This window comes from Sander vitreus, chromosome 14 (genome assembly GCF_031162955.1).
Source record: "Sander vitreus isolate 19-12246 chromosome 14, sanVit1, whole genome shotgun sequence".
Lineage (NCBI taxonomy): Eukaryota > Metazoa > Chordata > Actinopteri > Perciformes > Percidae > Sander > Sander vitreus.
In genome coordinates this window covers 1,446,556-1,463,910 of record NC_135868.1, presented here as the reverse complement: position 1 = coordinate 1,463,910, position 17,355 = coordinate 1,446,556, and the positions used below count along the sequence as shown (strand labels likewise).

Below are 17,355 nucleotides of genomic sequence, written 5' to 3'. Positions count from 1 at the left end.
ACGGTGGACTCCTGACCAACTAGGGGGTCTAGAACTAGACTAGAAGTCCTCTCATCTTCCTTTTCTTAAGTACACCGAGGTCGTTGTGACCCAGGCAATAACTACTAACGTGCATGCTAGTCAACAGATGCTTTATTTCATCCTGAAGAGTGCTCAGCATGTCCTGGTGTACCACACTAATTTTTTACACAAACAATACACAATATACAATACAAAATAACCAACAGTAGAAAAAGGTCAAGGTATCAAAGCTCAACTTGAATTGAAAGCCAATGAATAGTAGTGGGTCTTAAGCAAGGACTTGAATGTTTCAACGGTCCGAGCTGTTCTTATATGAACAGGTAAACTATTCCAGAGGTTTGGGGCAGCCACTGCAAAGGCTCAGTCACCTTTATTTATTAATCTGGATCTGGGCACTTCAAGGAACATCTGATTGGAAGACCTCAGTGCTTTGACAGGTGTGTGGACATGTAAAAGCTCTGATAAATAAGAAGGCGACAACCCATTTACAATCTTAAAAACAAGCAATACAATTTTAAAATCAATCCTGAAACGGACAGGAAGCCAGTGGAGCGTGGCCAAAACTGGTGTAATGTGGTCACGCTTTCTGGTCCCGGTTAAAAATCGAGCTGCTGCGTTCTGGACTACCTGTAGCCGACGAAGGGATGACTGATCCAATCCAACATACAAAGAGTTACAGAAGTCTTTGCGTAGCAGGTAGGGCTTGACCTTAGCCAAAAGTCTCAGCTGGAAGAAACTGGTTTTAACAAGAGAGCTAACCTGTTTGTCAAATTTAAAAGCACTGTCAAAAAAATCACACCCAGATTCTTGGTAAAAGGACAAATATGGGAATCTAAAGTACCAAGAGCATCTACACAGGCACTAAAATGTTCAGCACGACCAAACACAACAATTTCAGTGTTATTGTCATTGAGACAGAAAATTCTGATCCAACCATATTGAGATCTCTCAAGCAGTTAAGCAAAGGTTGAAGTGTGTCCTTATCATTGTTTTATACAGGCAAATATATTTGTACATCATCTGTAAAACAATGGAACGAAATGTTATGTTTTTTTTTTTTTTTAATGGACCCCAAGGGCAGATTGTACAGAAAAAAAGAGCATGGGTCCCAAAATGTAACCCATTAGCTTTACCATGGCCTAATTAGTGGCTTAGGAAACACTACACATGTCAAAAGACCTTAATCATTTTGGTATCACTGATCATATTACCTTGGAACATAGCAATGCACAAGTGAGTTTTTATAGTTTTATACAGATCATAATATGTCCATTTCCTCCGCTCCCTGACAGGAAACACCATGCTAGGCTAACTTCCCTATGCTACCTCCCTCACATCTCCCTTGTTTAAACTAAAGATAGCTTTCAACCTGCACTTCCTGTCTCCCTGACACAGAGAGAAAAGTCTCCTCTCAGAGACTGCTGGGCCTAAATTGTGCTTAAACATGATACACAAAATCCGTTTCTTGATTATAATTGATTATATGACAGACATTACAAGACAAAACAATATCTAATAAAATAAGAGTGTACTTTTCTATCTAGATGTTGATACATAAAGATTTTTGTTTGATACTTCAGAAGTTTTGCTTGGATTTAAAAGGCACAAACATTATTCCATGTCATCAGTCTCAGGATCAGAAGAGTCTCCAGTCTGGTCTTCAGTCTCTGGTTGTAAAAGTGGATGTGAGCTCCTGGCTGGTTCTGGTCCTCCACAGTCCTCTCCATCAGCTTCTGTTTCCATCTGACCAACACATTTATGTGTTTTGACATCAGAACGCCAGGAAAATCTTTTGTTACAAACACTGCAGCTCAATCTTTTCTCTCCTGTGTGGACTCTGGCCACGTGTGACCGTAAAGTTCCACTCTGTGTAAAAGATTTATTACAGACTACACAGCTGAAAGGTTTTTCTCCTGTGTGGATATTCATGTGTGTTTGTAAAGTTCCACTCTGTGTAAAAGATTTATTACAGACTGAGCAGCTAAAAGGTTTTTCTCCTGTGTGAGTTCTCATGTGTTCCTTCAGATGAACACGTTCAGCGAAAGCTTTACCACACTCAGAGCAGCTAAAAGGTTTTTCTCCTGTGTGAGTTCTCATGTGTCTCTTCAGATGTGACTCACTGTTAAATTTTCTCCCACACTCAGAGCAGGTGAATGTTTTCTTATGTCTTGAATCATGTTTCAGAGAGTTTAAAGCTGACAGAGGGTCCCTGGTCTCCTTCCAATCAGCACTGTCACCAGTCTCAGGTTCAGAATAGTCTCCAGTCTCTGAGTTCCTGGCTGGTTCTGGTCCTCCACAGTCCTCTCCATCAGCTTCTGTTTCCATCGGACCAACACATTTATGTGTTTTGACACGAGAACTCTGGGCAAATCTTTTGTTACAAACACTGCAGCTGAATCTTTTCTCTCCTGTGTGGACTACAGCCATGTGTGACCGTAAACCATCTATCCGTGTAAAAGATTTCTTACAGACTGAGCAGCTGAAAGGTTTTTCTCCTGTGTGAGTTCTCATGTGTTTCTTCTGGTTTCCACTATCTGTGAAAGCTCTACCACACTTAGAGCAGCTAAAAGGCTTCTCTCCTGTGTGGGTTCTCATGTGTCTCTTAAAATCTGACTTGAAGCCAAATCTTTTCCCACACTCAGAGCAGCTGAATGGTTTCGTTTGTCTTGAATCATGTTTCAGAGAGTTTAAAGCTGACTGAGGTTCATCAGTCTCAGGTTCAGAAGAGGCTCCAGTCTGGTCTTCAGTTTCTGGTTGTAAAAGTGGATGTGGATTTGAGTTCCTGGCTGGTTTTGGTCCTCCACAGTCCTCTCCATCAGCTTCTCTTTCCATGTGTTGAGTTTGTCTTTGATGAAGCTGTGAGGACTGAGCTTTCTCTTCACCATCTCCACTCTTCACAGGGACAGGAGTGAATGGGAACTTGGTGATATCAGCCTCCTCCAGCCCTTGAAGCTGCTCTCCCTGCTGACTGCTCCACAGTTCCTCCTGTTCCTCTTTAATGTGTGGGAGGGGCTCTGGCTCCTGCTGGTCCGCACTGGAACTACACTCCTGCTGCTCAGGGGGAACCTCTTCTTTAACCACCAACAGCTGCTCAACATCTGCAGGAAACACATACAGAGAAATGTTGTGGAACTGTATATTATCACCTGGATTGTGATTGTAAGAAATACTGGTTCTTCAGTCAGTTACTGAACAACCAGTTACATCTACACTACCAGTCTTCCTTTTCAGCGTTGGAAAAATGTTGTAAAGGCTGTTGACTAACATTATTCTCCTCTTGTGGTGAAATAATGCCAACTGTGCTGTTGAGCTCGTTTCAGCCCTATACCACACCAAGTTCCTGTGATTCAGAGATCATTTCTTCAGCCAATGCTCCACCTTTAAATGCTTTGATGAGACTTAAGTTGAAGACTGAATTAAAGACAAACAAGCACTGTTGCCATTGTGGAAGATCACATCAAGCAGCACAATGTACTCTGAAAAAGGCATGCAATATATGTAAAGGTAAACACCTACAGACATTCTACATAAAGTCAACACTAAGAGTGTGATGGAAGGTACCTGCCTGGTTAGCTCAGCCACCAAAAACCTTTACCTGCAGGAACCTTCAGACTCCACTGGTGTTCCCATAAAGGTAATCAGAGTCATCCTCCAGCATGGTGAAAACAAAACAGACATCTAGGCGGTCTTAGATGATGGCTCAGATCATACTATGTTGCTGCTCCTCCCAAACCCGTCCCTACAACCTATTCAATTGAATAATTGTTAATTTCTTACTCACAGTAACTTTTATTCTTGTATTTGTATATTATTATATTTTAGCCTGTTTTATTTTCATTATGACCGTTTTTAATTGCTCTTTAATGTTTCATGTAAAGCACTTTGAATTGCCTTGTCGCAATATGAAAACAGATGAACACCCTGAAATCTGTGAGTGGAAGGTACATCCCTTTGAGACTACTTGTTGTCCATGTTGTGCCTCGTTTGCCCTTCACCGCCGTGTTTTCCTGCACATTTAACCTAGAGAGGATGTAAGATTCTCAATCAAACTGTGCTTCTACGTGAACAACTTCTTACAGAGTGTTCCCTTAGTTGAAGAGGCCCAGCAGTTGGTCAACAAGCTACAGCAGCTTCTTGCATCAGGAGGATTTGAGGTCCTTCAATGGGCTAGCAACAGGACAGAGGTCATTTGCCATCTACCACCAAAAACATGCTCAGAAAAACTAGAGCTTTGGCTGTCGCATGACAAAGCAAAGACACATGAGTCAACACTTGGACTGAACTGGCACTGTGAAACAGATACCCTTGGCTTTAAGCAGTGCCGCCTTAACTATGAACAACCAACAATGAGGAGGATCTATCCAACTTTGGAGAGTCAGTACGACCTACTCGGGACAAGCCCAGAGATTGGAATGATCCACAGTTACCTGATGCTGTGAGCTGGAATGAGCTAGAAACACGAAACTTGGCACAATGATTGGAAATTATGTGCTTTAGGTTCCCAAAAAATGTGAGCCCAATCGGCCACATGGTGGTGCTATAATGAAGGCTTAAATACTTGATTTTTGAAAGGCCACGCCACTCACACCTTAAGTCCGATTGACTTGAAATTTCTAACACATATGCAGCTCAATGTGCTCGACAAAAAAGTCTTAGACCATCTGCCATGATAGATTTTTTGAACCGGTGTGTGGTTGGTTTCACCACTTTTTCTATAGAGCATTAAACCATCTGAAGTGGTTTTGATCAGTTTTGTGAAGCTAGAAACCCGCTCAACGCTGCTTGTGGCTTTGACTTTGGTGATTTGACATCTGTTCAGTGGGCATGTATTTCTCTATCAAGAGGAATGTTACACATCAGCCTGATATCTGTATTATGGGAGAGGTGATACATATTGTTGATCATTTCAAGTATCTGGGCATAATTACTGATTCCAACTTAAGTTTTAAAACACAAAAAAGATATCCAATTGTGTCAGAGCTAGTTTAGCTAATTTTTAGACATAAGACACCAGTTACCAATAGCCGAAGCTAAACTGTTTATGCATGCAACGATCTTCTCACATTTATCTAACCGTTCTACAAGCTGCTCTAAGGCAGGTGGGACTACGCTAAAACCCTTATCTACCCTTTACAAACAAGCTGTGAAAGTTCTTTCACAGAACACCAACAAACAAACAAAAAACAAGAAATTACCATCACTGCACCATCATAAAAAAACACAACCTATTAACCTTTGACAGTTTTCTCTGTTTTGCAGACATGTGCCTGATGTATAAATTGACCCATGATCTTGCACCACCCCCAATCAAGCAATGTGTGTCATTTTGCAGCGATAATGTAAAGGTCTCCAGGGCTTTACAGTAGTAGAAAAGTGGAACTTAATTCCACAGTTTTAAAATGTCCTTAAAGACTTGGCTGAAGGTGAATCAACTATGTGATCATTGATCTTTTTATAACATGGAATGTATATTCTGTATACTGGTTTATACATTATGTAATGCTTGTTATATGTTGTTAAATTTGTATCCATTTTGATAGTATTGTCTACACACACACACACACACACACACACACACATTTCATAGATGTTCTTTTGAACGTAAACATGTTCCACCAAAACAAGTTCCTTCCCAAGAATATTTAGCAGAGGCACCATGCTTAACACCGCCCAAGATGATTGTGATTGGTTTAAAGTAGGGCTGTCAAACGATACATTTTCCTTAATCGCTGAATTTCTATTGTCAATATGTTTTATCAGGATTAAAATTCTATTATTTTGCATTTCAGTACTGTTTTGGAGTTGGAAAGCAATTCTTACCAGTGTATGTTGATTGGGAATCAAATGAATGCAAATAAAGTTACTTTATGAACTTGACTTTAAGATTTGTTATTTGTTTATTATTTATTTACTGTAAACAAAATAAAAATGTGTGAATCTAGTCACACCTTTGAATCTAGAGTCAATATAGTGTGCAGAAACTCCTAAATAATTCTGATTACTCACTGACGTCCAGTGATCACCGGTTATTGAGACAGTGTTTGCACTTTGCAGCAGTTTGGCTGCTTTCTCCGTGTCGTACAGGCTGTGTATTAGGGCTGTTGGAACGAATGCCGAAATTCGAATATAATTCGAATAGTAAAAAAATAAATACTATTCGAATGTGACTTTTTTTATAAATATGTTGGTTAACGTTAGCTAATCTCCCTCTTCTTGCCTTGGCCTACCCGCATGTGTCACTCATGTCACATCTTATAAACAATAACTTAGCAGGAGTGAGAAACACAAGGCATTGTGAGGTCTAAGATAACGTTAGTACAACATTACGGAGCTAACGTTACGTACCGACTAATGTTAGTACATAGGGGAGTGACAGGCTGCGGCTGGAAATCGTTAGGACGGGAAATAGTTTTAACATGACTTTAAAATCGACTTCCACCGAGCCAAAGTGGTTATGTTAACATTAGTTAGCTCATTCTTGTTTTCTAACTGCGTCGCGAGATATAGTAACGTTAGCGTAGCTGGGAGCTTCATGAAGACAGCTAAAGGTATTGTTAGCTTCTACTTATATATTACCTTCTAATAGCTGTATTCTCAGTAACGTGACAATCTGCAAAATAACAGGTTGCTTACAAATCACTAAAATAGTAGTGACAGCACCGTTTGGCTTAGTTATTAATGCCGTTAGCATCATTTGTTACTTACCTAGCTAGTTTATGACAAATCGTTTCGGCTGTGCTAACCGAGCACCGTTAGCCTTTTCAACAGAGCCGCTGTCTGGACATGCGAGAATAGTGTGAAAGGAACCTTACTCCTAAAATGAAATAAACCAGGTTCTCTTGAACTTTTATGCTCTTGACTTCTGCAGATTCCCCCCCCTCCCTTTATTTCCCCTAAAAACCCTGTTAACGTTGTTCCTACCTTCCTCTTCATCATCTTCACTCTTCACAGGGACAGGAATGAATGGGAACTTGGTGATATCAGCCTCCTCCAGCTTTTGAAGCTGCTCTCCCTCCTGACTGCTCCACAGTTCCTCCTGTTCCTCTTTAATGTGTGGGGGGGGCTCTGGCTCCTGCTGGTCCACACTGGAGCTACACTCCTGCTGCTCCTCTTTAATAACAATCTGTCTTTTGTCGTCTGGAGGTAAAGTTGAAACACAGACAGAAGTTCATGTCAGCTAAAGCTTAGAGATTGCAGGGTTTCCCCCAGAAAAGTTGTTTAGCTTGGTGGCCAGTGTGAAAAAAAAAAAAGACTCTAAAAATGCTATAAGACACCATAGGGCCCTACATGACGTCAGTGCTACAAGCTAACTGAAGATTTTAACATATGACTATGTCTAAGTACCGGTTAAGATGACTTGAATTTTCATGATGTTTTGCATTTGTTCTTGTTATAGACACAAACAAAAATGCATACACACAGACACGCACGCACACACACACACACACACACAGTGACACATAGTGACACACACACACACACAGTAAATCCAGATTTTGTTTCTAATTAAACTTACGAGTGATCATTACTTATTCTTTTATGTTTAGTAAAAAACCTGCTATCATTACTAAACAACATTAATTGTTTGTACTATTTAGCTGAAAGACTCATTGCACTAATCAGGTTTAGCAGCGATAACTTGGTATGTTTACTTTCATAAGAAAGGGGAGGGCTAATTAAAAAACCCTACCTGGTCACGTGACAAGACCAGCGCCTTGTAACGTGCGTCCAAGGGGCTCTACACCTCGCGGGACGAGCAGAGGCATCGGCAGCAGCCGGTATCCTGACCAGGAAGCAACCTTACTCAAGCGGAATGGTTAGTATGTAAAATAACTATTGTAGCCTAGTTATCTTCATGGGAATTTATGAATTTATTTAATACCCAAAAGCTTGCAGATAATTTGATGGCGCAGCTTTTTTTTCTGTCTAATGTTACTGTTTGAACCTGTGCATGGTGTTAATACATGCTTATTGCTAACACTAGCTACTCAAAAAAGCGTGTCAGCTGAATGCTAAAGTTAGCTTAGCGTTAACAGTCTGAGGACAGCTCACATACCGGCGAGTTTGCTCGACTGTATCATTTAGAAAACCATCATTTTACGCAAAGAAAAGCGATTCAATCGCTTGTCAGGGCAAAGGAGTGTAGCAGGTGCTGTCGAGGTGTTTACGTTGTGGACACCGCAAGCTGCTTGCAGCGCATTGATCCACTCGACCTGTCCTTAGCCCGCCTTCTTTTTTCCCTCTCACTCACTCTCACACGCTTGTTTATATGCCGGTTTTCTCTGTAACACAGCATAAATTGATTCAGAAAAAGGTAGAAATAGGTGCATAAAAATTCACCTGAATGCAGGAAATTAAGTGTTTAATGGTCAAAAATTTCAGGGGGTGGACCCCCAGACCCCCCCCCATCATAAGTCACCATGCACACAAATCTGGAAACAAAACCTTGGCCTTTGGGTTGCCAGACCAGTTATGATTAGACCAAATGTTGGTGCCATCTAACTTACATGCAAGCTAGACACTAAAATGAACATACATTGCTACTCTATCGCTGACACAGCGCTGTGATCTGGCAATGCGAGACTAAGGTGGGGGGGGGGGGCGCAAAACTCAATCTCGCCTAGGGCAACCAAAGGGCTAGAGGCAGCCCTGCACACAACAAACACGGACAACACCAACACACACAAACACGTACAACACACACAAACAACACAGACACGTACAACACACATAATTGTTTCAATGATTTGAAATGACCTTTTTCAGATTAATCATTTTAGGTTGTACGTGTTGATGTTGACCTGATAATTAAGTTTGTCATAACAAGATTGGCTGTGTTTTTCCATTTTTCTTAAAAATAATCAGCTTGTGTAAAAACTGAAGTGGTATAGGGGAACGGGTTTCCACGCCATTTGCGAGTAAAGTCAACTAATTCGGGTGTAGACAGACAGACAGACAGACAGACAGACAGACACACACACACACACACACACACACACAGTCTAAGCCTCAGTGGTTACAATACTGTGCTGTTGTGTTCCAATGTGTACATCACTCCTATGTAACCATCACCTATAGAGTCCTAAGGGAATACCTATTAAATAAGAACCTTTGTTTATCTAGAAAACAGCCCCGATATCACCGTCACCAAACCCACCAAACTCCATGTAAATAATCGGGACTTTTAGCGTGTATAGAGCCAGCATATCTCCACATGTAAATGGGTGAATTAAGGGTTAATTTCAACCAAACCAGAGTGGTGATTGTTGGAACAGTGGAAAGATGAACCAAGACGGCTTTTGATAGTTTTATTGTGTTTCTGTCCACTTTGAATGCAGTGTGTTTTACGATGATAAAAGTACTGATTATTTACATGGAGTCTGGTGGGTTTGGCGAAGGCCTGTTAAAGAGCGAAGATTACAGTAGATCTTATGAACAAATGCTTATTTACATCCGTCCTATCGTCATATCGTTAATGACCAAACCTGCTCTGTGTAACCGAAGCTGAGGGTTGAAAACAGCGTCCAGTAGCTCCCGTTGTCGCTCGTTCTCCTCTTTTGAACGACAAAGTTCCTCCTCGTACTCTGCTATCGTTCTTTCAAACAGCCCAAATATCTCTTCAGCAGCCGCAGTTAGTCGCTGCTCCACCAACGCTCTCAGCATCTGGACTTTACACATTTTACCGCTTTCTCAACACAACAAAGACACTCTGCTAACACACCTTTCTGCTAAGCGCCATCTGCTCTGCTCTGCTCTGCTTCTTCTTCTTCTTCTTCTTCTTCTTCTTCTTCTTCTTCTTCTTCTTCTTCTTCTTCTTCTTCTTCTTCTGTTTTTGAGCTTTTGGAGCATTACCGCCACCATCTGGACTGGAGTGTGGATCAAGCGGTCAACCTACACTTTCTTAAATCCTTTTTAATAACCCAGTTATCTTAAAAAAAGAAAACAAAAAAATGAAAACAGATTTCACCAGATCCTTTTTGCAGTTTATCATGTAAATGTAATATCATCTGGTTTTCACCAAGTTGTGGAATCAATCTTTGTCTGGCTTGATGGTATTTAAGACAATACATAACTACATGCTCTATAGTCTCTTGACTATTGCAATATTCACACCTTCCATCATTAATCCTGTATGTCCGAGCCTCATTCTGGACACCACATCTTCTTCTTACTTACTTACTTTTCCTTGAATACTATACAGGTGTCTCCCAGACTTCATTATCCCACAAAAACTGCCATTTTTCATTTGTTATAGCTTTAATTATACTTTTGACTTCAGCTTTACTGTATTCAATATCCACCTCTATATCAGGCTTCTCTGCTGCTTTCTTCGCACACTTATCTGCCAATTCATTACCTCCTACACCTATATGAGCTGGTACCCATATAAATGTAGTACTAATACCTGACTTAATCAGATTGTTAGCTAGCTAAGCGCCATCTTGTTCAAAGTGTGAAGTTTGCTGCAGTAAGACTACAGCTTCCGGTGCAGTTTAGTTGCTGAGCTTCAAAATAAAAGCCCGGAAGTGTTCCAGTTGCTGAGCTTCAAAATAAAAGTCCGGTAGTGTTCCAGATTTCCTTTGAAAAAGACACAGGAATATAAATGACAAACTTTTGAAGAAAGACAAATACTTTATTAAATTTGCGGAGCTCTGAGAAAACAATGAACCAAATTAAAGACGATGGTAGTTTGTTTCCCTTTCCTTATAATGTGGCAAACAGGGTGATGGGGGCAGGTAAGGTTGAGTTCTTCCTGAAGTCCACAACCATCTCCACTGTCTTTAAAGCATTGAGCTCTAGATTGTTTTGGTTGCACCAGGTCACCAGGTGGTCAGCCTCCCACCTGTAGGCGGACTCGTCGCCATCGGAGATGAGTCCGATGAGGGAGGTGTTGTCTGCGAACTTCAGAAGCTTGACTGTGACTGGAGGTGCAGCTGTTGGTGTACAGGGAGAAGAGCAGAGCCACGGTGCCTCTGCAAAGTAGCCTCAGGAAGGAACTTGTTTTGGTGGAACATGTACGTTCAAAAGTTGTTGTTTTTCACGCTGCCCTAACCCTCTTCCGTAAAAGACGGAAAAAGTGCAAAAAACGTAGAAATAAATTGCAAAACTGTTGGGAAAAGTGCCAAAAACACTGAAACCGCGACAAAACTTTAAAAAGCAACAAAAACTGATCTGTATTAGTGTTCATGCATGTAAAATAGTGAGACTATAGCTGGAAAATGTCATTTTAAACAGTTGAACTAAACTGAATTAAACTACTTTTTATTGTGTGTCAAGTACTGCAGTCACACAAGTATATAAACATATTCTACTATGTGGTGGGACTGCATTAGCTGAAAAACGTGCAACATTGTGATAAATATCGTTATCCAGATATAAAAATGGCCAACATCAGGAAAGAGGATTTTAGGGCTGCACAATATATCTTTTATCGTCATCGCGATATCAACTGCCGCAAAAAACACATCGCAAAATACACTCAGTTTTTGTGTTATTTGGAAGAAAATATCTATAGAAAACTGCACTTAAAAAGTGCAGCTTTCATTCTTTTTTTAGTGCTGCCTTTTATATTCAATTCAATGTTCAATTAGTTCAATAAAGAAAGTTGGAAATGATTTCCTTTCATTAGTTTTAAACTCAAAATGTAATATTTTAGCAGAATACTGAAAGCAGCAGAACTGAGAACACTTTAATATCCGATTATATATCACAAGTTATATAGTCATCAAGATATTCAACATTATCTCTATATTAGACCCCCGGAGAGGCTGATCGCCCCCCCGAGGCCTCGTCACGCCACGGCTGACACACAGAGCACCAGCTGCACTCAGCCGCTTTCTCATCATCAACCTCTATTTAAACACCGACCATGACGACAGCAGCTTAGTTTAACTTAGTTTATTTGCACAAAGAAATACATCAACATACAATGGATCTAAATAAGAAAGTTATTTCAGAGAAGAAGCACTTATACAACAGAAAAAAAAATGATAATTCCTCTACAAAATAAAACAAGCCATACAACAAACAGCATCATCCAACCACTGACGAGCTATTCTCGCTTTGCCAGACCTTCATCCACAGGCTGCCAAGGAAGGTCTGACGGTGCCTCTGCTAAATAGTCTCGGGAAGGAACTTGTTTTGGTAGAACATGCGTACGCTCAAAAGTAGTTTTAGTTGTGCAACTCAGATTGGACAGATAGTCTAGCTAGCTGTCTGGATTTACCCTGCAGAGATCTGAGGAGCAGTTAACCATAGTCCTCATAAATCCACCAGAGGTTAGAACGCCAACACAGAGACAGAGGAAGGGGACGGGGCGTCGGTTGAAAAGAAGAACATCCGGCGGCAAGGTAGAATCCTTCCCTTATACTAAAGAGAAAAAACAACTAAGAAATGATAATTCCTCTACAATAAAACAAATTGCAAATAAAACAAGCAATACAACAACAAACAGAAGCATCCAACCACTGAAAAACAGTGGAAAAAGTGCCAAAAACACTGAAACTGCGACAAAAACCTTGAAAAGCAACAAAAACTGATCTTTATTAGTGTTCATGCATGTAAAATAGTCAGCATATAGCTGGAAAATGTCATTTTAAAAACTGTTGAACTAAACTAAACTACTTTTTATTGCGTATCAAGTATTGCATTCAAACGAAGAAATGATAATTCCTCTACAAAAAAATTTAAGAAAAAATAAAACAAGCAATACAACAAACAGAAGCATCCAACCACTGACAGCAAGGCAGAATCCTTCCCTTATACTCAAGACAAAAAACTACTAAGAAATGATAATTCCTCTACAAAAAAATAGAAAAAATAAAACAAGCAATACAACAACAAACAGAAGCATCCAACCACTGAGAAACTAACATTAGCAGGTGAACGAGTTGTTTGTTTTCTTCTTCTTTCTTTACTTTATTTTGAAGGTTTGTTGTTATTTTCTTCTACTTCCCGTCTTTTCTGTGCGTCTGATTTATTTTATTTTGCCACCTGGTGGAAAAAACTTGCTTTTGGATTGGATCCGTCCTCCTTTGATACTGCCTCCAGCTGTGTGTTTTCATCAGCTTGATCGTCCAATCACAGACAAGCTGCTGCTGTAATCTGAGCGTCCAACAGACAGACGGGCCTTAATCGACGAGGATCAAAGAGACAGGATGGCATTTAGCTCCCGGCGTCCAGCCGAGAGTGATAACACTAATTACAGCCACAGACACAGAGATACACAGAGAGATACACACACACACACACACAGACCCAAACACACACACGGCAACAAAACTAGCTGCTGGCTGGAGGCTCTGCCTCTCTGTTCTCCTCAGTTCGACCAACACATTTATGTCTTTTGAGCGTCGTGTGTACAAAATCTTTGGTCTACAGCTGAATGGTTTCTCTCCTGTGTGGATTCTCATGCGATTCTGCAGATGTGCCTTAAAGTGACGGTTCGGAGTAATTTCACCCTAGGGTCCTTTGCACCTTGACCTCGAGTCAAGCAACCCCCCCATAAGCATTTTTCCCTTGTTATAACGTTGGTCGAGTTAGCGCTATCAGCTGGTTAGTTTAGTGCAGGCGCTAATGGCTCCACGTTTGTATCTCGTAAATTACCCCACTAATAATGCCCGGAATGACACCAAACTTCTACAGTAGTACAAATAGGTTATGTACTTATACAACAAAAATATTTATTAATTTAACTTCTTTTTTAAAAGTAAGTGCTAGCAGGAGACAAGTTCTAATTGAGGTAAGTTTGGAGACTACCTTATTTAATCATTTAAATTAATAAATATTTTTGTTGTATCTTTCTTTTCGGTGTTGTAATTTGTAGACGTCCCTAAGCACTCTTACTGCCCGGTAGCAGTAGCAGCAGAGAGCAGAAGCCAGCAGGCAAGTGTTATTTAAATAAACTCCTGGAGTACTTACAAACTTTCCAATCCATCGTTTTATGAGTACATAACCTATTTGTACTACAGTAGAAGTTTGGTATCATTTCGGTCATTATTAGTGGGGTAATTTACGAGATACAAACCTGGTTCAGAGCATAAATTAAAATGGATAGAAAGGCCATTGAACTGTTTCCCGTAGTCATATGATTGGTACACAACAAAATGGTGATTGTTGTAAGTTGTCGCAGCCTGCTGGGAGGAGAGCCACCCAACGCAGCTCGGAAGATGTTCTCGGAGTTGCAGAGAGGGAGGAGGGGCAGTTAGACCCAGTGACAACGGGTCAGCGGACCGCTAACGTTACGCCCAGCCAGTTACGGACTGGCCATCTGGAATTTGGGCAAATGTCAGAAGGGCCGCCCTCTATGGGCCACTACTGATAATAACAATAATCCGTCTATGGTTTATTTTTATAAGTTATTTTATGCATACAGCCAAAAATATTCAAGATTGTAGAGCAGGGAGCTGCGTGGGAGGGGTTCTCTCGGTAGACAGAGTGACTAATTTCAAAACTATGTTATTGACACTCAATGCGTGTACTCAATGTGAGGTTGAGCATAGTGTAAACGTCGAGCCGTTGTATTAGTGCTGAATGTGCCTTTAGTGGAGCATATCATGTCGTAGATCTGCCGACGCTCTTAGATGTTTTTTGTAATTTTTGCATACGTCACCGACTGTAGCGACAGTAATGCGTGTCCTTTCAGTGTGTGTACTACATTTTTGCATTCTCTGTATGTTTTTTGGGGCTTTTTATTTCAATGTTTGGGTGAGGTTGGTGTGGTTTGAAAATTGGGCCGGTGTGTTGCAAATGTCAGGGCCGTTTTTTGATACCAGTCCGTCACTGGACCCAGCCCGCTGTTCAGCTCATTCTCTGTAACTGATGCAGCATGACAGCATGGCGGAACCAGCCAGCCGGAGAACAACTTTATAAGTTATTTGGCTAACATTAGCTTGCTAATTACGCCTTAATGAAGTTAATTTGACTCATTTAGCCTCAGCTCCGCGAATCGCCAGAAGTCGACTTATGCGGAAGTTTATACGTTGGCAATAGTACACATAGAAATGGCTGCCACTCTGACCATTACGCTACGTTGATTTGAATGGAAATGGCCTTTCTATCCATTTTATTTCTATGGTTCAGAGAGTTCCCACCTGGCTGATATTCTCTGGCTGCTCCTGGTCCACGCTGGAGCTCCACTCCTACTGCTTTCTGATGTCACTAACACAGGAAGTAGACGGTTCCTCTCCTGTGTGTTGTTTCATGTGATATTTTAAATGGCTACTCTGCCTAAAAGATTTCTTACAGACTGAGCAGCTGAAAGGTTTCTCTCCTGTGTGAGTTCTCATGTGTATCTTCAGATGTGACTTGAAGCCAAATCTTTTCCCACACTCAGAGCAGCTGAACGTTTTCTTACATCTTGAATCTTGTTTCAGAGAGTTTAAAGCTGACTGAGGTTCTCTGGTCTCCTTCCAATCAGCCCTGTCATCAGTCTCAGGATCAGAAGAGTCTCCAGTCTGGTCTTCAGTCTCTGGTTGTAAAAGTGGATGTGAGTTCCTGGCTGGTTCTGGTCCTCTACAGTCCTCTCCATCAGCTTCTATTTCCATGTGTTGAGTTTCTCTGCTGGCTGGAGGCTCTGCCTCTCTGTTTTCCTCCGTTTGATTCTGATGACGCTGTGACAACTGAAGGTTGACGCATTTATGTCTTCTGACCTGTTGACGCCAGATAAATCTCTTGTTACAAACACTGCAGCTGTATTTTTTCTCTCCTGGGTGGATTCTCATGTGATCATACAGATGTCCCCTGGTGCCAAATCGTCTCCCACACTCAGAGCAGCTGAATGTTTTCTTACATCTTGAATCATGTTTCAGAGAGTTAAAAGCTGACTGAGGTTCTCTGGTCTCCTTCCAATCTGCACTGTCATCAGTCTCAAGATCAGAAGAGTCTTCAGTCTCTGGTTGTAAAAGTGGATGTGGATAGGAGTTCTTGACTGGTTCTGGTCCTCCACAGTCCTCTCCATCAGCTTCTCTTTCCATGTGTTGAGTTTGTCTTTGATGAAGCTGTGAGGACTGAACTTTATCTTCATCATCTTCACTCTTCACAGGGACAGGAGTGAATAGGAACTTGGTGATATCAGCCTCCTCCAGCCTTTGAAGCTGCTCTCCCTCCTGACTGCTCCATAATTCCTCCTGTTCCTCTCTAATGTGTGGGGGGGGCTCTGGCTCCTGCTGGTCCACATTGGAGCTACACTCCTGCTTCTCAGGGTGAATCTCTTCTTTAACCACCGACAGCTGCTGAACATCTGCAGGAAACAGAATGAAACAGACACATAACTGACCACCACTCAAACCAATAATAATGAGAGGTAGTTTCTATCGTCATAGATATGAAAACTTACAAATTTAGTCTAACAAACTGATACAACGTAGCATAGCATAGCTTGTTAAGGTCATCTTGCTAAAACCAGCTACAAAATGGAACCATTTAGAGCTATTTCTAATGATTATTTTTGTCATCAATTAATCTAACAATTAATTTACATATTATTCTAAAGATTTTTTTAACTGAACTTTGGAGAATCAGTATTTGTACTTAAGTACTTGACATAAAACTTAAAATGGCTATGACATGCATTTATTTCATCATTGGAGTAATATGCAGTTAAGATAATCACAGGCAAGTATTTTTGCATCAGTGTGGGGCAAGGAAAATAATTGATACGCAGGGCTCCAGCCTACGTAAATGGCCTGAAGTTTATCCTTGTGCGTTAGTGTGTGTGTGTGTGTGGTAGAGCGAGTGAGAGAGTGATGGTGATTATCTTCAGAGTGAGTAGTGACTCTAAAGTCATAGTGAGAGAAACAAAGAGTCTCCCCTGTTCTTTCTGACCACGGTGAAAAATCTGTAGCAGGAAAAGTTAACCCTCTCCTTGATTTCATGTTGTTTATGGAGAAGAAGAGTTGGTGGAAATGCAACGCTACCAAGCCGGGCGAGCGACGTGCGTGCACCGCTCGAAAAATGCAACTGGATGTCGCGCCGAATCACCTCGCTAGGCCGTGGCTAAATTTTACTGCTACAGTTTTCCCACCGTGGTCAGAAAGCACAGGGGACACACTTTATTTCTCCCACTATGACTCTAGAGTTGCTATTCGCTCCGAAGGTAAACTGCTTCTTTTACACTTCTGGTTAGATGCTAAACAAACTTTGTTGTCACTACAATATGTGCAATGATTAGGTTGAATCTAATTTAATATACTTATGTTCATGCTTAACAGTAATGTTGATCGTAAGTGGAGAAATGACAAAGACCCTATTGATGCCATTATTGCAGGTGCAGAATGCAGTGATTGGTGGTAAACAGGGCTTGCATGTACAGATGAGCAGCGCAGGTGGAATGCA

The 17,355-nt window shown here is 41.0% G+C and overlaps 3 protein-coding genes across 3 annotated transcripts in view; all 3 read right to left on the bottom strand.

Annotated features, from left to right (window-relative positions):
* Positions 1-9,807, bottom strand: part of LOC144529233 (uncharacterized) — a 34,798-nt gene extending 24,991 nt beyond the window's left edge. The window contains exon 1 of the mRNA XM_078268238.1: positions 9,507-9,807. Coding sequence (XP_078124364.1) covers positions 9,507-9,699 — 193 coding nt within the window. The 5' untranslated portion in view covers positions 9,700-9,807. The remainder of the gene's footprint in view (positions 1-9,506) is intronic.
* LOC144528670 (uncharacterized) lies at positions 1,833-7,547 on the bottom strand. The gene is made up of 4 exons (XM_078267415.1): positions 7,538-7,547; positions 6,943-7,158; positions 2,222-3,119; positions 1,833-1,887 (listed from the first exon to the last, which is right to left on the bottom strand). The coding sequence occupies exons 1-4, from the start codon at positions 7,545-7,547 to the stop codon at positions 1,833-1,835; spliced, it is 1,179 nt and encodes a 392-aa protein (XP_078123541.1).
* A 3,271-nt stretch (positions 9,808-13,078) lies between the features above and the next one.
* The window catches only part of LOC144529232 (uncharacterized), a 32,251-nt gene continuing 27,974 nt past the window's right edge, over positions 13,079-17,355 (bottom strand). Inside the window, exon 8 of the mRNA XM_078268237.1 lies at positions 13,079-16,261. Coding sequence (XP_078124363.1) covers positions 15,162-16,261 — 1,100 coding nt within the window. The 3' untranslated portion in view covers positions 13,079-15,161. The remainder of the gene's footprint in view (positions 16,262-17,355) is intronic.